General features: G+C 44.6%; 1 protein-coding gene across 1 annotated transcript in view; it reads left to right on the top strand.

The window, feature by feature from the left end:
* The window catches only part of NPRL3 (NPR3 like, GATOR1 complex subunit), a 40,500-nt gene extending 17,759 nt beyond the window's left edge, over positions 1–22,741 (top strand). Inside the window, exons 6-13 of the mRNA XM_026048949.1 lie at positions 3,910–4,047; positions 4,561–4,717; positions 6,586–6,692; positions 7,984–8,113; positions 15,603–15,792; positions 16,918–17,110; positions 21,697–22,101; positions 22,601–22,741. Of these exons, the coding sequence (XP_025904734.1) occupies positions 3,910–4,047; positions 4,561–4,717; positions 6,586–6,692; positions 7,984–8,113; positions 15,603–15,792; positions 16,918–17,110; positions 21,697–21,862 (1,081 nt within the window). The 3' untranslated portion in view covers positions 21,863–22,101; positions 22,601–22,741. The remainder of the gene's footprint in view (positions 1–3,909; positions 4,048–4,560; positions 4,718–6,585; positions 6,693–7,983; positions 8,114–15,602; positions 15,793–16,917; positions 17,111–21,696; positions 22,102–22,600) is intronic.
* The last annotated feature ends 10 nt before the right edge of the window (positions 22,742–22,751 follow it).

Genomic DNA, 22,751 nt, shown 5'->3' with positions numbered 1-22,751 from the left:
GTWGATGTGCAGGGCAGGGCATAAGAACAGAGCAAATAAGCTGTGTTACTCCCTATTTTCTTTTCCCAGTTTCCTGCAATTTGCAGCTCTGGATGTGGTTTCTGTGTATTCAGCAGCCCTCAGTGGATCTCACTTCCCTGAATTAGTGTGCTCTTGTTGGAGCCAATGTCAATATTTAACATCCACAGCATCCTTTGATAAGGAGTGCCAGGGCTTAGCTGCTTGCTGTGTTTCTTTCTGTTTCTTTTTGAACTTTACTCCTTCTAATCTCATTAGATGTCTCCTAGATCTTGAGTTGGAGAGAGAGCAAACAGCTTTTCACAATTTGTTTCTCCATGGCTGTCTCCCAATTTGAGTCTACCCTGCAAAGCCCTCTCCATATCCTGCTGCCTCATCATGTATCCCTCTCCTGGCTCATCATGTGTCATGGAACCAAAGCTCCCCAGCCCAGACTCTTGACACTAAGAAGTTGTGRGATAAAACGGAAGGTCTTTGAGGGTTTAATAGTCAGTGAGAGGGTGGGGAAAGAAGTCATTTTTGCCTGGTTAGTGGTGGAGTCTGTGGGAATTGGTGTCCATACCTGTGCTGTCCAACATATTCATGTTGAAAACTCATGTGGAAGATGAGGCAATGTGTGAAAAGGCAGTTTCCTAACAGTAGTGGAGGGAATAAAAATGGAAACAAAGGAGGATACCTTGTAGAAAGGGCACTGTTTGTAGCTCAGCCCAGTCGGGCTACTAGAGATTAAAGTCATTTTCCATCTGAAAGAGGACAAGGGAGGGAAATCCTGTATATAAATCTATAGTGAAGGCTTGAAATAGTCTGGTTGTACAGTTGAATGCAAATTCCCAAGAACAAAATCAGAACAGAASATCTTTTCTTGTTTCCTTTAATTCTAGGCTGTTGTTGTATAATGCACTATAGACACAATTTTGTTGTGGCAAGCATAATTACATGATTAAAGCTTCTGCCCTTGTGCAAGTGGACCAAAGAATGAACTGAACCAAACTTGTTTTTTCCTATTTCCTGAATGTTAAACTCTGGAAGGAAAGTATCACTGTGAATGTTTCCCATTTTTTCTGTGCCTTTCCTTCTTTTTGATAACTTCTTTCAGGGAGCCTGCTGCTTTCAGCTGCTCTCTTGTTTGTGTTGTCCATTTATTGTTGTGTTTTCTCTTTAGAGTATTTGGCCTGATAAACAGCTTGGGCAAGTGCTGCTTCACAGTACCGTTTAGCTTGATGTATGCTCACAGAATCCAGCTTGCTTTCTTGGTTAGCTTGTATCTGATGGGATAAGCAATGTATGGATGTTGCAACATTTAATATAAAGAAAAGTGGAGTGTTTGCTGTACTTGCGTGCAGCCTCTAATCAGAGGTGAGATGGTGGTGAGAGCATGGATTAATCTTTTCAATGCAAAACTTATATATGTGCATACGTATCTATATAATTCGGTCCATGTGCAACTTGGAAAAATACTTAAGCATTTGCAGGATTCCAGAACAGAACTGTGGTCTCAGCTTCTCAAAGCCTGGTTTGCAGCAGCAGTTCTGCAGCRAGATCCTACCTGCTGAGCCTGATGGTGCTCTTGTTGGCGCCCTCGGGTCTGTTGTGGTTTGGTGAATAGTTGCAGGGCAGTCCAGGCTACCTGGTGTTTTTGTCTTAGAGCTGAATTGGCAGGGTGCTCTGAACCCTGTCTCCAACCAGATGAATTTGAAAATGAACATTAGGTCACAACCAGGTATTAGGTAGAGATGTTTAAATGATGTAGAGATGTTTAAATCGCCACATAAAGAGTTTCCAAGACATGTATGCATTCCCTGCCTGTTCCCGGCATGCTTTTAAATGTGTTTTATGCAGAGGGGGAAATTAGAGGGTGGTATCAATGGACAAGCCATACGATGAGTCTGAGCACAGTTTAAAATTCAAACCACAATTTTCAAAGTGAATATTTCAGGYGAAAAAAAAATACCTTTAGAATAAAGTTTATCTTCAGAGGAGCTACTGAAGGAGGTAAAGGTACTCTATCCTCTGAAAACTTGGCTTGCAATGGGGTGTTTGTAGTTACAGACCTAAATATGTATTTCTTATGAGGATCCCAATCAGCTTGCATGGCACCAGGAGTGGTGCCGTGGAGTAATTAATACTCAGGAGACGGGGCTTGGCTTCCAGGCAGGGTTTGCATTCAGGCAGCCTTTGTTTAGACTCTGATACACTTTGTTCGTCTTGGAGGCCAACAGCCTTTAAGGAGCTTGAGAAGTTCACCTCTTCAGTGTAGAGAAGAGTGGCTGTTGCTTAAGATTGATTTGGGAGTTTATGTTTATTCCAAACTTGAAGTACATGCAAAGTTGCTCTGGGCTTCGCCTTTGCCGCCCTGCTCAGTCCTGCTCTRCAACCTGGGCAGTGCTGTGAAGATGCACAAGATAGTGCTGTCTCGGTTCCTTATGGCATATCACATAACTGACCTATTTTTAAGGTATAGTTACCTGCCTAGGTGTATTTTATCTCTTGCTTAGATGTACAGACTCCTCTTTCCATTTGTCCGTAATTCTTCTGACTTGATTCTTCTCAGCTCTGAAGTATCTGGAGGTGCTCACTTCCCAAAGGGAGCCCTGTTGCTTATCAAATGAGATGTAGATCAAAAGATGTGGATTGTGTTTGTGATACAAATATTCTTGTTTGCTTTGCAGAAGTGAGATTTTGGCAGGACCTGCTTTATGTGTTCAAGCGTGCTTTTGAAAAGCAGGAGTGAGGGCAAATGCAGTGGCGCTGGCTGCAAACTGGCAGTCTGCAATTCTGCATTCAGCTTGAGACCTTTGATGGTTGCATATGTTTAAATTGCCCAGTCTGTGAAACATTTTKGGGTTTTGAGCTAAGAAAGATTAAGTGTAAAATGGTGATTGCAGGTGCCTGGAGAGGAGTGTGGTTGGGAGCTTTTTGGTTTGTTCCTCTTTACTGAGTTCACGAGTGAAGTAATGTCAGCAGAAAAATCCTTTTTGAAGTCTAGTTCTTTTGCAGCCTTAGTAGAACATGACTGCGGAGAGGGTGCTTTGTCATGTGTGCTTGTACACAGGTGCTATAATTAATACTGCACACAAGAAAGATAAGAATTTTATAGAGCAGTGTTTAAGAGCTGGAAGAAAGAATTGCTTGAATAATACTCGTTTCTCTAAGCTGCGAGCTTTTGGCCTTTTTTCCATCAATAGAAGAGGTTTATAGTCACTTTCCAGCTGAATATGGAGGTCAGACTTCATTATCATTCCTGAAGTGCACATTCTTTGACTCCCGTCCTGTTCTCTGAAGTCAGCTTAAAGGCTTAGTTTAGCCCCTGTGGTTTCCTAGAATGAGGAAACCATTTACCAACCATGTTTGTGATTTCATGTGACAAGCAGGAGCAAGTTGGTGGAAAACAAACCACCTAGGCAGAACCTAAGGAGTCTGTTATTATGGAAATACACTGCTCTGTAACTGTTGCCCAGTACAGAAATCTCCCTTTCTTTTTCCTTGGAGAAGTAGATGGAAAATGAGTGTAAGAACATTATACCCAATTCATTTTTGCCCTGTGCAGCTCAGGTCTAGGGAATTCCAGTGCAGTGGCCTTGCAGTAACCCTGCAAGAAACTCTTCTCCCTTGGCACACTGGTGCAGTGTTAAGACTAGAGGGAGCAGAAGAGGAATGGGATGAAGTCTTGCAAATCCCTGCAAAGCCTCATAGGGGAAGACATTCTTTAAGTGCCAGTTAAAATGTCTTTGCATCGAGAAATCAGTCAACCCTCAGCCCATCTAGACATAGTAAAGATGTACTCTGCCTTTTCCTGTCCTGATTCCCATGCAGGAGTGAGTCTGAAGAACTATTTTCATTTGGGGTACATAATAAGGCTCTATATACTTATTTATTTTCTTCCCATTTTAGTCTATGTACAACCGGGGTTGTCCGTTTACATATCAACAACTGGCTGGAAGTGAGTTTCTGCCTGCCACATAAAATCCATTACGTTGCAACAAGCTTTATACCCCCGGAAGCAATTGAGAGGAGTCTAAAATCTATCAGGTAAGAATGTGCTCTGCCCTTTCAAGCRAGCCTGTCCTTGTTGTCTTCACAACGTCGTCCTGCACATGGTTTTGCTGGCACAGCCAGAGAGATGCTCTTCTTTCCTCCTCCCTGTATTTACAGCTTTTTTTTCCTGCAAAAATAACTAACACTTACTTTTTTTCCTTCCTGTTACTCCATTCTGTATTAAAGTACATTTGAGCAGTCTTCAGTCTAGTTCTGCAGGGTTTATTGTCTGCTTGCCAGCACATTGCTCTCTTTTTTTTCCAGTCATTGACATGTTCAATTATCATATAATCCTCTCTCTCATTTTAAGGGGAGTATCTTATCTTGTGGCATAAAAATGAGCTTATTTTGAACCCACTTAAAGCAAAGGGTATTATTAGAGGTTCTTCATTACCTGTAGATTGACCAAGTATTGTGGTCTGGGAATAACTAAGCCTTCAGGAAAAGGTGCAGTTTACTGCACAAATGTATTCCTTTTCTTTTTTTCTTTTTTTTTTTTCCTTGCAGGCCTTACCATGCCTTATTACTTCTAAATGATGAGAAGTCATTGCTTAATGAGCTCCCGTTGGACTGCTCCCCTGCCCTGGTGAGAGTAATTAAAACTACCTCTGCTGTGAAGAATTTGCAGCAACTGGCTCAAGACGCTGACTTGGCGCTACTGCAGGTATGGGGAATTGTCTGCAGTAGCTGAAATTCCTTTAATGCACCAGGCGTGGGGTTCTGTGCTACGTGGACGTGTCAGTTGTCTCAGCGTGAGCAGAGTGCACAGAGAAAACCCGAGCCTCAGCGTGGGGAAGGGCTGAGAGACAAAGATCAGCAGTGACAGTGCTGGAGTGTCAGCTGCAGCCACGTCCCAATCACTGAATCACAGATGGCCATAGGGCAGGAGGGACATCTGGAGGTGCCCTGAGCAGGTCTAGAATAAATAATATCTCCACATATGCCACAGTCTTTGTTCTGCTACACAGATGTCTGCTTTGTAAAGGGAGGCATCCAAAGCACAACTGAAGGTTTACAGCTGCCCTGGCCAAATTGTGCCTCTTTCATTGGCCATTTGCTGCTTTCTTGCTTGGGCAGGAGCACACTGTCACTCTGCACTGGAGTTCCCGAGATCTTTTGTTGAAAGCTGGCTCAGCTACAGCTTGTAACCAGCCAGCYGTCGTAAAGATGTGTAAGGTGACAGAGTGTCTTGTGCAAGATACTGCACAATAAATAGGAGCCCGGAGAGGGGGAAGCTTGCAGGAGGTGACTTGATGACCTGGGAACGAGGAAGACAGAAAAAGAATTATATTGGTAACAGGTGCACATTCCTTATGACTGCTGAAAAATCAGCTTTATCTCCTGAAGAGCTTTGAAAGTCATTGCAGACCTCCTATCAGGTTCCCTTTTTTTAGAACCTTAATGCATGTCTTTTGTAGGGTCTCGTACATAGGAGGAAGCTCTGGTTAGACTTGGGCAAAAGTTTTGAGCCAATGTCTCTGAACCAGCAGCTCTTTTTGGATGCCTTTCCAATACTGACAGCAGATTCTTATATCTGAATTCTCAGGGTGAAGTGAGAAGCCTCTGAGAAAGGAAATTTGTGAAATGGAGGAATGTACCACTGGTAATCACAGGAGACACTAGGCCACCAGGAGACCATTGCAAACACACACAGTTACTGTGGCCCATTTGGTGTTGGACCTGATGATTAAGTTGGATGGTACTGGTGCATGGAGAGCTTAGTTATGTCTAAGAAGTTGACCCACGCCASGGGAGACACAGTCTGTATGAGAAGGGAGAAGAACACAGATTGTCATCTCGGGTGATTCTGATCATGTCACCAGGCCTTCTCTTTCTCCAAGGGAAGGCGCGTGTTCTGTCCATACCTGCTTGCAGCCAGCTRTGGTCTTCCTTGCCATTATACAGCTATGGGATGAACTCTGGAAATTCCCTACTGCTTCTGGAGTTCTGTTCTCCACCAAAAAGCCAAGTTAAATGCATCTAATGATAGGGGTTGGGTTTTATGTCTCCTAGACGCTATTTATGTGGCTCTTTCAGAGCCATTAGCAACCGCTGACTTGTATAACATATTAAAATATTTTGTGTAACTTGTTATTGGAATATCTCAGTGTATTAAGAAGACAGTGCTGGTTTCCTTTATGCCTGTGTCGTAGCAGAGGCTCATTCTTTTTTTTTATTTTTCATGTATAACGCTTAATGCATTTTGTGCATAAACAGAAAGGGGTTGTTGTGGCATGAAAAATAACTACATTTCTACTCATACAGTTTGAAGAAATTCCTTTGAAGCAGGAAATACTAAATTGCTTAGAAATGTGAAGCAAACCTCTGGAAATTCATAACCTTGCCAAGTGCTTTTGATGTGTCACATGTTATATCATATCCTGAATTTCTTCTGAAGGGAAAGTGAAAGGATGGAACATTATTCTTTTTTTCAGCTCAAACCAGGCTTTGCTGTGAGCATGTGGAACTGTTGCTGAGAGCCTGAGCTTTGCTTTTTTGCTCTCCTAATTTTGTCTTGTTTCCTCAATGCAGGTTTTTCAGYTTGCTGCACATCTTGTTTACTGGGGAAAAGCAATTATTATTTATCCATTGTGTGAAAACAATGTCTACATGCTTTCTCCAAATGCCAGCGTGTGTCTGTAAGTAGAAGGACAATGAGTGCTTATAGTAAGAAAGATGTGAGAAGCGCAAATACTCCTTCCTTCCCTCTCTTTCTGGAAGCAGGGTGGGATTTTCTTGTACAAAAATTGTACAAGAGATTGTACAAAAGATAGTACAAAACACAAACCATTGCATGTGCTTGAACTTGCAAAGCCACAAAAGAGTTTGTCTGGGGTAGGGAGGAGCGTGGCCGTAGATCAGTATCCTTCTGCGGTGACGTGGGCCTTGGATACAATATTTACCCTGGGACCTATTTTTAGTATTTTTAATATGCTTGGTCACTGAATGTCCATATCAGGCTAGGTTATACGAACCTGAAGCAGTATGGAAACACAGAGTAAAATTTAAAATTAAGTTCAATCAGTGTTTCACAGGACGGACTGTAAACTGGCACATAGTATCAACTAAATGATTTAAGAGCAGCAAGTCAAGGGGTTGCTACTATCACTATTTTATTGCATCACTATTTTTAAGCATTTTATGCTTGTGTGCCTTGTAGTACACAGAAGGCAAGGCARCCAGTGTGAGGGAAGATGGTGCCAATGCAAGGAAAACGTGGAGGTGGTGGTGGATGTTGCTGCTCTGCTGAACATCTGCAACCTTTCTGTGCTAGATTTTGAAGCATTTTTAGAATCTGAGTTGGAACTAGATTATAGGAAAACAGTTTTAGATCAACACTCCTGTGATGCAGCTATAAAAGTAGGACTGGAAGGGACTGTGAGGTYGCCTAGGAACTGCGGTACCAGTGTCATATATGGCAGTGGTTTATTCAGCTATTCTTGRTGGATGATATCCCATGACAGAAAGTTTTCCTGATATTTCACTTGGCTCTCCCTTGCTTCTAATCAGTCATAACTCTTGTTCTTCTGAGCGTGGGCAGGGAAAACTGTCATGTCTGCAGCTGCGTTCTGTGTATCTGAAGATATTCTGTATTATCCTTCCCATCCCCAATCTCGTCTTCTATAGACTGCCCAGCCCCACTTCCTTTGATCAAAGACTGTACTAGTCTAACTTTTAATCAGTTTACTTATTTTCCACCAGATTCCCTCCATACCTCGGATAAAGTATTGGAGGTGAATGCAATAGCAAGATGAAATATATGTGTATTTGTTGTTTACTTTTGCACCATAGAAAATGTCTTAAACTTTACTTACTGTTTTTCTAGATCAGAGAAAACATTTCCTTTGGGAATTGGCATTGTGTAAATGCAGGAACGATATGCTGACCAGCAGCATAAAACTGATTTCTGCCTTTACCCCTTTTCTGCAGTTACTCTCCGCTGGCGGATGCGTTTGCCTGTCAGTTCCGAGGCCACAACCTGCCCTCGATGCTGTCCAAGTTCTCCCTCCCTGTTTCACTCTCGGAGTTCAAGAATCCTCTCGCACCACCAGTTCAGGAGGTGAGACCGGGGAGAGACAGGAGCTGATGCTAATGTGAGCAAGGAGCACTGTTGCTTCTGCAGTATCTAGTCAGGAACCAGCTAGTGTAGGTTTAGAAATGTGCCCATTACTATGTTTCTGAATGTATGATATGTTGTTTCACGTCCAAGTGCCAAAAAGCTGTGACAATTAGCAAGATGAAACTATGTGAATGATCTGTACCAAAAAAAACAAAGTTCCTAAATAAAAATGTTGCTTTTCCCTGAGAGATCTCATAGGGAAAAATGAAATTCTGTTGGTCTGTTGAAAACGATCGTAAATTAGTAGGGCTCAAGGAAAGTTCATTGATTCCTTGCAGTCACAAATAAAAAGGCCTATTTTAATTATATTTTATTACATATTGCAGCTACTTTAAATTCCCAGTCTGGGTTTCAAACAATGCAAACTGTCTATTCCCTTCGCTTCCTACATGAAACTTAAATTGCTTAAAGGCAAATCCAGGCAGTAGGCTCAGCATGTAGTCAACTGAAGTCCACGTGTTACAATATTAGCATTTCGATATCAACAGATTTGACATTTGCCTGTTACTGCTTTGCACAGATCATGGCTTGTGGGTGGATTTGGGCATTGGTGAAATGTGAGGAAGAACTAAATAATGCAAGACCCACTGGCTGCTCCTGTGACATTCCCAGTTGAGGAAGCTTGGGCCTTGAGCACAGCTCAGTGCAGCAGAGTGAGTCTAGGCAGATTTCTTTAACTGATTCCTTATTCATTAGCCTTTTTGCTTTGACAACTCACTGTCTATTAAATTAGCTGCTGCTCAAGCATTTAAAAGATTGACATCAATTGTGCACTCAGGCAAAAGGCGAATTTGTTGTAATTACAGTTAGGCAGAGATTATGATCAGAGATAAAGATAACTGTGTAGCTTGTAATCTCAGTAGTGTGTACTGGTTAGCTGCCATCTTTGGCTACTTTTTTGTTGGTACTGCATTGTGTTTCAAAAATGTAAACTGAATTAACGGCATTCATTTTATTCCAGCTGATGTAGCTTTAGGAGACATTTTTATTCTCAGTACTCTTTTCAGAATTAATTGTTTGCCCAAYGGCTCTCTTTAAAAACTTCTATTTGTTCTCAGAAGTCTTACTTTGTTTCAATATATGAAATCTACTGCTTACTGCTGCCATTATGGGGAGAATCTTGAAGTAATAGCACGTGTTTGCCAGGGTTGCTGGATTGCAAAAAAGGGCTTTTTTGGGCAGTCATCACTCTGATACTCCCTGGCCACAGTGGGTCTCTAAAGGTGGAAAATAACTTGTTTTTATCATCCTTTCAGCAGATGATACTGTGAAAAGTGCCTCTAACACTTCTGTGGRGGACACGGGAACTGTAGCAGCCAAGGACTCGGATGGCAGTGGCGGGATGTGCCCACACCCAGGAGGGAGGTGGCCGAGACCTGCTGGCATCTCGGGAAGCCTTGGGTGCCTTCATAGAGAGAAGCTGCCAGTCCCTGGGGGACTCTGGGGCTCRAGAGGGTCTTTAGAGGTTTTCAAGTCAGGTCACTGATGCAGAAGGCGGCTTTGCTTCCACGTTGATTTAGTTACGGAGGGCTCTCTGTATATTGTTTTGTTCGGAACTCACCTTTAAGGGGGAGCAATCCAGCCGTGGCCCAGGGTGGTCAGGCTGCGCTTGTAGGTCACAGAGATCTTGCTGATAGAGCAGTCGATCTGATGAAACGTGAGTGGGGTTTTGTTCTGTTGTAGCAGTAAAAGCTCCTGCACTCTGAACTGTAAATATTGTTAAATTGTATTTGCCTTGCCTTTGGGAAAAAACAACAAAGTCTGGACCTTTCACCGTAATTTTGTTCTCTGTGTACTTAGGAAGGGATTTTTTTTTCATTTTAACTTTGAAGAACTTCACTAGTGATCTGTTATCTTGTGCTTTCCATCATGCTGACAGTACTGTCTCTGTATTTCTGGAGGTCATCTGAACTGGAAGGCCAGTAAGAGGGGGACGGTTACATTTTTGTAGAAACTGTTACGGTCTCATGGCATCTATCCAATCTGATGCTTGTCTTAAGTGTGGGATTGACTCCCTCCTTTGGCCTGTGCTTCTGAATGGGCAGAAAATACGAAGGCTCTAAAAGCTTTCCCATTTTGTGTAGTGACTTCCTACTGTTCTTATACAAAGTCATACTTCTTTATTGACAAGAGGACAAAGTCATTTTTGTTTGCTTGCTATTAAATGAGTAGAACTGCTCCATTCCTTTATGAGTGTGTGGAAAAACAGACACTGGTATTTTTATATATGGGATGCTATAGCATTTGTTGGTTGGCAGGAGATACCAACAACCTGCAGTACTCTAAGCAAGTCAGGGMTGCCTGGAAAGTTTGAGCAGGTCTACCTTGTGTCCCTGGTCCTCTGTCTTACAAATGGGAGATACGTGGTCAGTGGTATCTGCCCGAGTGGCCTTTGTCCACACACATGCCCTGCATTAGAGACAGGACTTTCTTTTGATCCCCTCTCCTTGCACCGTGGTGCAGGGCTGCATTCATGCACCATGGTGCAGGGCTGCATTCTTGCACCGTGGTGCAGGGCTGCATTCTTGCACCATGGTGCAGGGCTGCATTCTTGCACCATGATGCACGGCTGCATTCTTGCACCGTGGTGCACCGTGGTGCAGCCTCTGCTCTCGCTGGCCAGGAAGCGTGGTGGGCGCTGCCGGTACTTCTGTCCAAGGGCCAACAGCGACCAGGATCGACAGAGTCAGAGTTTCTGTTTGTGCCTGCCAGCCCTGGCTGTGTTCAGGGTTCTTGGGGGGTTTCTGAAGGAGTCTAGCAGCTCTCACAGTCAAAGCTGCAGTGAGAATTTAGATTTTTAAGCTCTGCCACTGTAGCTGGCTATAAACTTGTTGTCATTTCTAATCATAATGAGGATCCTCCCAGCTCTGCTGTACAGCTGGGATACTGAATGGCTAACTATGTCTGAGTAAGTTGCTTTGAATATGGTCCAAAAATATGTTCCTTAATATTGAGAGAGGATATATATGGGGATTGAGGGCAGTATCAGCTGCTTGGGCCTGCCGCTGGCTGTCTTGACCAAGAAGGCTTGAGATGATGTACAGTAGCTAAGGGCATGCAGGGCCTCAGCAAGCACATTAACATTTCATCTAAGAGCTGCTTTGGCCATTTATCTTCCTGTTTGGAATCATTCTCTTTTCTTCTGCCTTAGAAGAGTACGGGTTCTAAAGAGTATAGTAAACATTTCTGCCCATAGGAGAATCTGCTCCTTCTCTGAGTAGAGCTAACAGCTTTTTGAGCCTTTTCCTGCRATAAGCTGCAATGGCTTTTCTCACTGAGGTGGTATTAGCTTCAAGTATAGGAGAGCTATAAGCTTTGATTTTAGGAACATAATGGGATAGTTTATCTGAGATTACAATCATGTTTGAAGACTCTCTTTCAAATTCCTTAAAAGTGGATCTAAATATAAGTCAGGTTGTACATTTATGGGTGGTCTTTCTCCAAAGATGCATGTAGGAGGAGATACATTTTTTGCATAGATAAAGAGAAGAGTTCAATTTTGGTAAGCAGTGTATGTGGCTGTGGGCAGAGGATGCCCAGTGGCTCCCAGGTGTTTCCTGTGCCGCTGTCCCTGTATGCCATTGCTGGAGTGTCCAGAGCTGATCTGAACATTAGAGCCAAGCAGCCACTGCTGAAATAGAAGGGCAACCCAGACACCCAAGGAGCCCTGCTCCTTGTGGAGTAAATTGTGAAGGGTTCATGTGTGCACATGTGTGTTTTTGCATGTGTGCACATGTGTGTGCAAGCACTCCGAAGAAGAAAGCAAGCTGATGGGAAGATAGGACAGCTCTCCTTGCACAAAACACATTTATTTTTCCATTTTTCTTTTAATAAGTCCAGCCATCCTGCTGGGATGAAGGCAGCCAGTAGATGAGGCCTCTGCCTTACACATGAGGACAACTTGCAGTTTGCAGTTGCCCAGTGGAAAACGAGCGGCTGTGTCAGGGGTGGGAATGGGAGGAGAGCTGCATGCGAMGGCTGGGTAGCCTGTGTGCTTTTGAGAGACATGCTACAAATGGGACTGTTCTGCAGGGCATCTGGAAGATGTTAGGAGTCATGGGAGCTTTTGTTGGCAAAGGGAAGGAAGGAGTACTTAGGTGCATTTATACTCTATTAGACTGGCTGTGAAATTAGAGCTTTTCTGTGTGGCAGTTTAAAAAAATGCATCTTTTGAGGCCTAAATGGAGGGAATAGTTAAGTCCTCTTGAGCAGAGTGAGAATTCAGAGCTGTCGTGTAATGGTTAAAACAGTGATACTAAAGAATGGTAAATGTTTTGACCTACATTTAAAGGGGTCTTCAAAGTCTGTTTTATGCAAAGTAGGGGATAGTCTTAGTAGTTGATTTGTTCTTTTTAAAAGAGGATGCATTGAATGATAGGGGAACTTGATATATTTGGGCAAACATCCATGTATCACAACAGCTGTGAAGATCTCATTTTACTGACCCAGTGTAGCACTGACATCTGGAGTCTGGTTGTGAAGGTTTCATGTGCCAGATTAACTAGACAATCTGAGGTGGACAAAGGGGGACCGTGTACTTCATATACAGTGTTTTCAGTAAAGGTCTATCCTTGTGTGCTGAGAAACACCAAGCTAGGATTGAGCACTGCTCTGTTGTTGTTTTCCCTTCCCTGAACCTGTTGCTAGGACCAGTTATCTTGGCATTTTCCTTTGCTTTTTGGGCCTAGAGAGGAAACAGCATTAACAAATCCTGGCAAGGAATACGTTTTCTTTAACACATTACACCAGAGTTTTACAAACGCTCTCTTTGATTCAAGAGGAAAGAGAATAATGAGGGTCAGATCCTGTCCCTCCCAGGACCTGCCTCAGCCTGCCCAGATGCGCTGACGTCCACAGGCCATGTCCTCAGAAGCGAGCACACGTTCCCTGCTTTTGTCCACAAGCACAAAGCCGGGTATTGTCAGCAGCGGCCTCCACGCAGTCTTGCACCGTGACACGCGGTGGCTTCGCCCGGGCCCTGCTGAGCTGCAACAKGGGGAGCAGCCGGGGAGGCCCGGGCTGATCCGTGCGGGTGGGAGCCATCCCGCTGCTGCTGCGGGTAAGAGCAGCCTGCAGACTGCAGAGAGGCGGCGGGAGCGAAAGATGAGGGGAATATGGATGAAATTTAGAACCCATCTTGGGCTAAATTAAGCAACAAAACCCAGTTCCTTTTGTATTTCCGTCATGGTGCAGCCAAAAAAAAGCTGGCTGTGGCTTCCTACAGGGCCACATGATGACAGTGGGCGTGGGCAGTCTTGGGAYGGAAGCGTTCCCTTTCCTGGGAAGCTGCTCCCAGCCCTTTTTGGCTTTGGAAAGGAGCCCAGCTGAGACTGAGCATGAAGATGACAACCCTGTATCCGTGAGGGAGGAAGAGCATTTCAGACAGACACAACAGTGCAGCTGGTGCAGGGAAGCTCTCCCTCCTCTAGTCCTATTTGAAAACTCCGTCAAGGCTCCAGAAGAGCAGATGGAGAACAACCATAAGTTTAGTGCTCCTGTCCTGAAGAACTGGCAGCAGAAGTTAATTGCAAAGCCTCTGCTTGGTCTCTTCTATGAAAACACTTGCTATTTTTGATAAGAAATAGGTTTAAACATGGGAGAAAAAAGTGTTTGTGTGGATAGGACAAAGGGGAAATGCAGTGGTGACATGAGACGGGCGTGCGGCCAGTCCTCGGATGCTGCAGTGCTTGGGCTTTCTTGCAGGACTCGGTTTTTAGAGATACTGAATTCGCACTAAAGTCAAGCTCATTGTGGATAACCTTCAATGCTAATCATTCTCACTCATCCTCTGGCAGGAGCTCAGACTCACTTAAGTATTTCATTTAGCATTTGTATGTGACATTGAAGAACTAGTTTTTGAGTTAGTCACCACTGTCTCGCACTCTCCCTCTTTCAGCCCAAAGGCACTTGGCAGTCCTCCCTTCCGGAAAGCCCAGCGGAGCCATAAAGCTGCGACACCCCTTTTGTCTGGCTGCTTGTTTGTCACTGAGCCACTGAGCAGCCACTCGCTGCTGCCTGGGGAATGGCTTTCGAGTTGCTCGCACAAGAGGGCAGAGGTGAATGTGTGTACGTAGAACTGAATCAGCCTGGGATAAGACTCTGCCTGCGCAACGAGCTGTGACAAACTCAACTGACTGCTTTTGTGATTCATGAAACCGTCTCAATGACCGGTGGAGTTCAGGCCAGGTCCACAGCAGAGTCTGCTGGTCTAGTCCAGCCAGTCTTTCTGCGAAGCCACTGTGCAGTCTCCTCAAACTGCCTGGCATTTTTTGAGGTTATTTTGTGTTGCAAAATGTGCAGACCTTGGCTTTTCAAATGACATGGAGCTGACTAACCGGACACTGCTGYGTGCCAGCAGGTTGAAGTTTAAGTAAAGCACATGAGACATCTTTCCATCCAGGCCTGCATCTGGAAGGAAGGTTTCTATCATTCTAATCACTGGAATAAGCTCCCTGCTTCTTCCAGGCTGACTTCAGATGTTAGCAAAGTAATGCATGAAAGCACTCAGTATCTCTTGGCAGCCATCCCCTTTCATAAATTTAAATATTAGGAAAAAAAAAAAAGCCTTTTCTGAAAAACATATGTTTGAAGGTGGTCCCAGATAATGTGTTTTAGGAGWCAAATCCATTCAGCTCCGAGAGGAGGGAATCCCTAAAAACACAAGATGTGGGTCTGTCAGCAAACACAAGATGTCTCTTACATGATTTGAAAGTCACTGAAAGTTGTATGATTTATCGGACAGAGTCAATGAACTTCAATTTGGGGCTTTTACTGAGATTTGGCCCATCATCCTGGTGATTAATACAGCAGAGCTAGCTTCCTTCTCAGAATGTGAGCTCAGTCTGCATGTGTTCCTGTCACCAAAACAGTGCTGGTTGCTATGAAATCCCCAAACAGCTTTTGTCAGTGAGTCAGTGTTTTCAGAGCTGCTTGCTATGGGAAGGGTTGCCTACAGTGGCTTGGAAATGAAAAGGCTTTTTGTGCAGAAATGCAGACAGGCTGCTGGGTTTGAATGCTCCTGCAGAGCCCCTGGAAGCCGGCCCTGGCGAGCACCTAYGCACGGCTCCCTCACTCTCCCCCCTGCTTTCAGCATCCCTTTTGGGGCACTCCAGAGCTCTTCAGCTGCTCCAGTGCAAGGGAAGAGTCTTGCCTGATTGTTTAGCATGAGGGTCATCCCTTGGCACCTTTGAAACTTGCCTCTGGGCACCTCACAGCCTTTAGGTGTGGATCAGGTGTGGGACTGGTCACTTTGCATTTGGAAGCGTACGCTGACTATACAGAGAAAAGGAAAGAGCGATTTTGTGTGGAAAACATTTCTCCCCTATAAAATTTGCCTTGCAATCTCTTATGCCCTGTGCATTGTTTTTCTCCTGTATTTGAAGCATATTTTATTTTGTGTGTGCTCAATACCTCATGTCCTGCTCTGCAGACTCAACTCATCCAGATGGTGATCTGGATGCTCCAGCATCGGCTCCTCATTCAGCTTCACACSTACGTCTGCCTGATGGTGCCGCCGAACGAGGAGGATTTCCGAGGCCAAGATGAAGACCTGCCCTTTACTGCCAGGGTTGGGGGCCGAAGCCTCAGCACCCCCAATGCTCTCAGCTTTGGTTCTCCAAGTATGAGCATACTTTTCTCTCTTCAGACCACCACTTGCTTTTAGAGCTTGTCTTAATTGTKTCTAGATAATCAGTCTGTTCTAGCAAGGCAGCTCCTCTTTGCTAGTGTGCTTGCTAGTTACAGCCAGCTCCTGTTGGAGCTGGACATTAGTGAGAGTCTTAGGAACTATAAGCTTAAAGTCTTGATTTAAACAAAGCAGCCCATTATAACTTGACGAGTTTTCATTTGGTCACATAAAATATTTTCATTTTATCAGAGGTACTTTTTTTTCCAGAGACATTTTTTCCAACTAACTTTCCACTTCCTTGGTCTACTCAAAAGTGACAGAGATGGTGCTCTGCCTGCACTGTTGTTGCTCTGTCAACTTTGGTTATCAAGACAGGAAAAATTACTTGTGAGAATTGTTTTAAACGGCATTGGTTTCTATGGGCTGTAGAGCCACAGGGAAAGCAGAAAGCAGAGCTAGGTGGTGTTCTCATAAAGGGCTGATTTCTCATTTTCTTCCCTGTGTTCTTTAATGTCCTCACTTCTACAGGAGTGTAAATCAGGCATAGTGCTGAAGTCCCCAAACTTCCATGGCTCTGCTGCTACAAGCAGGATTCCCAGAATCCAATCAGCATTAGGGTTGGAGATCAGGAGAGATTCTTTGCACAACTTTTTGCTTTATACGAGTCATGAATTAGGACAGAAGTTTTGGAATATGAATCATATAAGTCTGCAGTCTGCTCATCTGGCTCACTTGTGAGAGGATATTGCTTCTTGGCCTTTCTTTCTGCTTGCTCCCACCTTCTGTGCTGATAGGCTTTTCATGTTACCACTTCACTCTATTCCAACAGGGCTGGCTGGGAATTTTCTTTTCAGATGTTTTTTATAGACTGTTCATAGTCTCCCAGGGTACAATTTTCCACATAAATAGATGACTTTGTTGAAACATTTGACTTTTCCATTGAGAAAATCCCTGTGTTGTCCTTTGACTAATTGCAGATACATGTATCATTTCCAGAGCCACTTTATTTGCTCCACAAATCTGAAGGATTTGATTGGAAAGACTTCATAGGAACCATCTGAACTGACTGACATGAGGAATATAAATGTTCTGTGTGTCTTCTGTCTTTCCCTTATAGCTAGCAGTGATGACATGACTCTGACAAGCCCTAGCATGGATAATTCCAGTGCTGAGTTGATACCTGGTGGAGACTCGCCACTAAATAAAAGGATGACAGAGAATCTACTAGCAAGTTTGTTGGAACATGAGCGGGAAGCTATTCTTAATGTCCCTGCTGCCCAGAACCCAGAGGATCTCCGCATGTTTGCGAGGTAGGGAATGAGGAGTGCAGAAGGTAAAGTTTTGTCTTATCTTTGCTGTCTTAGTGAAGGATGGGTAGAAACTCCAAGCAAATTCCACTGGCTTGGGTTTTGTGTTCTCTTTATACTTGTTTCATCTGTACACAGGAATTTTGACAATAACTAACACCTGTTTTGCTAGAACACTTGCTAGCAAAGTCCTCAATAGGTGAAAAAGCACCAGGACGTATGACTGGACAGCAGGGACTTGACTGTCTGCGTGACGGTTTTCCTGTGTCTACACACAGTAGGCATAAAATTGCATAGCCTCAAACACTTCTTAAACATCCACAGCAAAGACCCAGCCATGCTGACGCTGTCATTCCAAGCAAGCTATTCATCATTTTAAGGTGTGTAATTCCATGCAAACACGATGCAGAGCAAAAGAGCATTGTATATAAAGCCAGCCTGAATGCTTCTATGGAGCAGCCTACAAAGGTTTCAGGATCTCTTTTGCTGAGATGAGCTGTTCAGTTGGTTGGGCTAGTTAGCTCTGTGGGTTAAATCACTAGGATGTGTGATTAGTAGCATCCAGTATTATTTTTGCAACTTTCAACACAACAAAGCTATCCAAGACGTGGTTCTACACATTGTAAGAAGCAGAATGACCTCATTTCATAACCAACCATCTGGGAGAAACGTGGGGGAGAACTACTTGACTTTTGGAAGCTCTTCAAAATACAGTGGCATCACTGGAATGCAACTTTCACCATTTTTTAAACTGATGAAGAAGCAAACTACCTGGGGAAAGTGCGGCAGCTTTTCCCATACTTCCCAGATTCAGTCCATAATCTCCTAAAAATCTGGTTCTCACCCTAGGATTGATAGAGTCAAATAGCCTCAAGAGGCTGCACTGGTAAGGAAATACTTCTCTTATCTGCAGCAAAGTTTGCAGCTGTGCTGTGCTCTGGTCTGTTCCATACAGATCTCCCATGCTCATTAGTCGTTACTAATCTGTTCTGAGTCCTCTTCTCCTCCACCTTTTATAACTAGGTTCATACCAGCATCTACTGTGAAGACTGTTCAGAGGATATTCTCTTTGGCCATTTGAGAACTTGGAAGGTGTTTAATTCTCCTTAGCAAATAAGTGGTTACTAAACCCGTGAGAAAGAAAGATGAAAACAAAACAAAGTTGGTGATATCTTTGGATAGAATTTGTGGGGGAGGTTTTGGACTGGCTGGCAGATTCATAGTTGTGCTTGGACAGAGGATTCTGAACCTCCCTGTCTCTGGATCATCTGTTAAAGATCAGTTAATCCAACCCCCCCCATCTGGAGCAGGATCAGCTAGAGCAGCTTGTCCAGGTCCCTCTCCAGATGGCTTTTAAATATCTTCAGGGATGGAGACTCCACAGCCTCTCTAGGCAACCTGCTCCAGTGCTCTGTCACCCTCATAGGAAAAAAGTTTTTCTTACGTTCAGACAGAACTTCCTGTTATTCAGTTTGTGCCTCTTGCCTCTCATCCCATCACTGGGCACCTCTGAGAAGAGTCTGGTCCCATCCTCTTTACTCCCTCCCTTCAGATACTTATACTCACTGATAATGTCCTCCCTCAGTCTTCTCCAGGCTGAACAGCCCCAGCTTTCTCGGTCTTTCCTCATTTGAGATAAGCTCTAGTCCCTTAATTATCTCCAAGAAGATACAATAAACAAACTGCATGAATGGGTAGGGTGCTGGAATGTTAAAACAGGAATGTTGTGCAAGGTGCTTGTGGTTACCTGTGACTTGAGACACTGTAACTTGAGGGCTGTGGGTGTATTCTCTCTCTTTGTAGTTTAAACCAGCAGAAGGTGAGGGTCTGGGTAAGCACTCTTAATGAAAATGTGAAAAAATGTGAAGAACTCAGTGCAGTAAATGAGCTGTTCCTCTTCATTAGCCACTAGATGCTACTGTCAGCTCTCCTTTCTGCTTGTTTTTGAGGCACAGCAGCATAATGAGGGCTGTGCTGCAGAAAAAGCTCTGCTGTATCAGCTGCAACCCAGCACAAACTCTTGTCATAAATGCACAGTTACTGACTAAATACACCGTGGTTGCTTTTCCAAGAATAACTGTGTGTGCACTCAACAGGATGGTCTATCTTCAGAAGAGCAGTGAAGTTCAGCCTGCTACATCTTCCTGTGGTTCTGCTCCTGAACCCCTGCTGGCCATTACACAGCCAGAGAAAGAGCTTGTCCCTCTCCCTTACAATGCACAGTCAGGATTTGGAAGGTAGAAATTTTCATGGGATATACAGAATATTGAAGTTTGGCTCTGTTACTGGCTGCATTAACCCTCATAGCATTCACATCCAAGTTCTTTTCATCGGTGTAGCAGGAGGAAGGAGGACAAGTCTCTCCAGAGGTAAACATGAGAAGGAGATGAGGTCTTTTTGAGCTGCATCCTCAGTACAGGACACAAAGCTCTGTTCCTCACTGCACGTCTCACGTCTGAGGGGGCTTTTCAGGACAGCCTGAGGCTTCACTCATGGCTCTCTACCAAACTGTGAGTGAAGAGTCACTCTCAGGAATTCTTTTCCTGCTCTTACAAGTTGAGAGATGAAGGTCCTTTGCTGCTTTGAGGAATTTTCATCARTTGCATTTGGCTGTAGGCAGATCGACAACAAATAGAAGCTGTTGTCCCCGCACTGTCCCAGGTTGCAGCTTGGTAGACATTTGGATATAGACAGTTGGACGTTTCTGCCCCAGAAGGGTGGTGAAGCCCTGGACTGATTACCCAGATATGTGGATGGATTTTCATCCTTGGAGAGTTTCAGAGGTTGGCTAGAAAAAGCTACAGCATTGGCAATAGTCCTGCTGGAGCCGGAGGTTGGACCAAAGACTTCAACAGTCTCTTCCAGCCTGCATTTTTGTGATATTCTTTAATATCCTCTCTAGCTTTTATTGGAATAGAAAGTATTTCATGTTGACCAGTTACAAATCCAGACTCTTCTTGAGTTTGAGGTTGGATTTATTTATTGGAAAATTGCTTTGTCTGTATTGCCATCGAAGGCCAACTCATAGGCACTTCCATAGCAGTCAGTGCTGTTCAGAGGCTGAGACGAGGGATGATCACACTGAGTAGCTTTGTACAGGGGAAAGAATATGGAGCTTTTAAAATCTTTTTTTTTTTTTTTAACCACTTTTTGAACAGGTTAGGGGAGGAGCTTTAAACAAGGCAGAAATAATAACACAGTGACCTGGGTTAGGCAGCATTTGATGCAGCTAAATACATGAAATGAAGGGCTAAAATGGATAAATTTAGGAAGCAGATTCTTTGAGAGAACRATCTGGTAGAAGTGATAATGATGAGACCATTTTTAAAGGTAAAAGTCTGGGCAAGCATTTCCATAGGAAGCTGAGACATGTGCCTATAAAGAATAAAATTCCAAGACCTGTAAGTGTGGTCAGGAATTATTGTTAATGCCCCTGGGAACATTTTTGACACATACACACTCAAACCCCTATGTCTCCTGCATGGGGTACTGGTTTTCAGCGACCCCAGGGGAGGGAACTGATCAGCCTAGTTTAATTGGCCAGTGGGAGATTACTGGAACTTGACTTTTGTTGTTTCTTTGTACTGTGTATAAGAAGACATATCCGTTATGCTCTACGTAATATGAATTTGAGAGCCAGAGGGTGGACAGGAGGTTTGTGGCTGGTTGTGTTTGCACTACCATGCTCATTTTGCTTTGGGCTATACCCTGTGAGGCTGCCTGGGATATAGCCCAAGTAACAGCAAAGAGCCAGATGAGCAGCAGTCTTGCACAGAAAGCATGAGAGACCCTATTCTGCTTGGAGATAGACTTGCAGGCAGGCAGGAGTGCTCACTCCCGGGGTRTATGGTGACTTCTGCAGGCCATTCCTGCCAGAGAACTGCAGGAGGGAATCGGAAGGCAGGTCTTGTCATCCCCAGTCATTTTACTGTCATTTGGCTTGAAGCAGCAGGTTGGTGTATTCCTTAACAGTATCTGGGTATAGAAACATTAACAAAAGCTGCTGAAGCCTGGAGCAGAGTACAAGTGATGGGTATTTAGTGTAGACAGTAACACATGCAGGGACACATCTGTGTTTAGCTGGGGAAGAGATCTTGACATATGTGTTTGGGCTTTGACTGGTGGGAGTATTTTCAGCGATATGTGCAATGTGGTGCCTGTGTTTGGGAGGTTGTTCAGGCAGTGACTGAGCAGCAACCTAAGGCTTTTCCTGGGGGCTGGCTCRTGGTTCCTGCTGCAGGGGCTCTGGGGAACTAGTCTGAGCAAGGGGAGGGCTGCTGGGGACTGTCCTCGACCCTCTGGGCTGGGCTGTGCAGCACTGARGTCATCTGATGTCCGTGTTATCGTGTCTGCACTCAGCACAGATGCATCAGCGCTGMCTTTTTTTAAAGAGAATCAGGAATTACAGCAGCCATTGTGGTACTGGCTGAGACCTCAAGCTTTGGGGGTTTTTTGGAGACTTGACAACCCCAGAACTTCTCTGTGGGCAAAATTTACGTCACGGGAAGACCTTGAGGGTGGCAGGACTTGGTTCTCACTGGGTGCAGCTGCTTCTGGCCCTTGTGCCTCACTTGCTGTCCTTCCCACAGGCTGCTGCACTATTTCCGGGGCCGACACCATTTGGAGGAGATCATGTACAACGAGAACATGCGCCGCTCGCAGCTCCTCATGCTCTTCGACAAGTTCCGCAGCGTGCTGGTTGTGACCAGCCACGAGGACCCAGTGATTTCAGTCTTTCAGTCACTCTTAAAATGACTGTTGGCAGGGAAAGGAACCTGCTACACTTTTGATATCAGTGTCTTTCTAAAAGAGAAGACTTGAATGTAAATGAGCTGAATGTTGAGTTCCCTCTTGCCATGTGGCCTGCAGCAAAGTCTCCCCCTCTGCGCTTCAGTCTCCCATCTGCTCCTGTGAGATTTCCCTTCTGAGCTCCTGAACGGCTGAGACTGGGCTGTGTGCTGCAAGACTGCGCTATCGCTCAGCATGGATTTGTGGTGAGGAACTACCATTGTGTAATGATCCCCTGACCCTCCTGCCTCCCCAAGGCTTGTGAGAGCRCTCCAAGAAGGTTCCTCCTGCCTTGTTACACACAGTCCTGTACTTGGTGGCTGCTGTGCACCAGAAAGGCTCTCTGTGCTTGTCACCACGCCGACTGCTGGATCACTGAGCTGGCAGTGCAGCGCACGAGCAGCAGGTGCCCGCGCGCCCATGGCAGCGCCTCTCCTCATGGGCAGAGCGACACTGGCCTGGCCTCAGCCTCACACACTGGCCTGGTCTTTCACAAAGTGCCCCTGGGCCCTGAGGAATTCTATTTGCTCATTGTTATCTAGCACCAGCGAGGACATAGGTAGGAATGCAAGTGCCACATGAAAACAGGATCATGAATGAAAACAACTAGTTCACTGTGATACTGCGTTTCACTCCCTGCCCCAGTAACCTTATTGCTAAGTGTCTGTAGGGGCTGTGTTACCAACTGTGTGTTCTTGCTTGCAGGGCTGCATTTTGAACGTGGTGAAAGGAGCTTAGTTGTTGAGCAGGAACCCACTCAACTTAGTTGCTGTTACAGAATCCTAGATGCAGGTAATTGCCATGCAGGCCACCCAGAGTTCCCCTCACTTTGCTGCTTTTCCACCTCAACTCAGCC

The sequence above is a fragment of the Nothoprocta perdicaria genome, unplaced genomic scaffold (genome assembly GCF_003342845.1).
Source record: "Nothoprocta perdicaria isolate Ctin4 unplaced genomic scaffold, notPer1 scaffold_59, whole genome shotgun sequence".
Classification (NCBI taxonomy): Eukaryota; Metazoa; Chordata; class Aves; order Tinamiformes; family Tinamidae; genus Nothoprocta; species Nothoprocta perdicaria.
The sequence above is the reverse complement of the archived record's forward strand: the minus strand, read 5'-3'. Positions and strand labels throughout refer to the sequence as shown.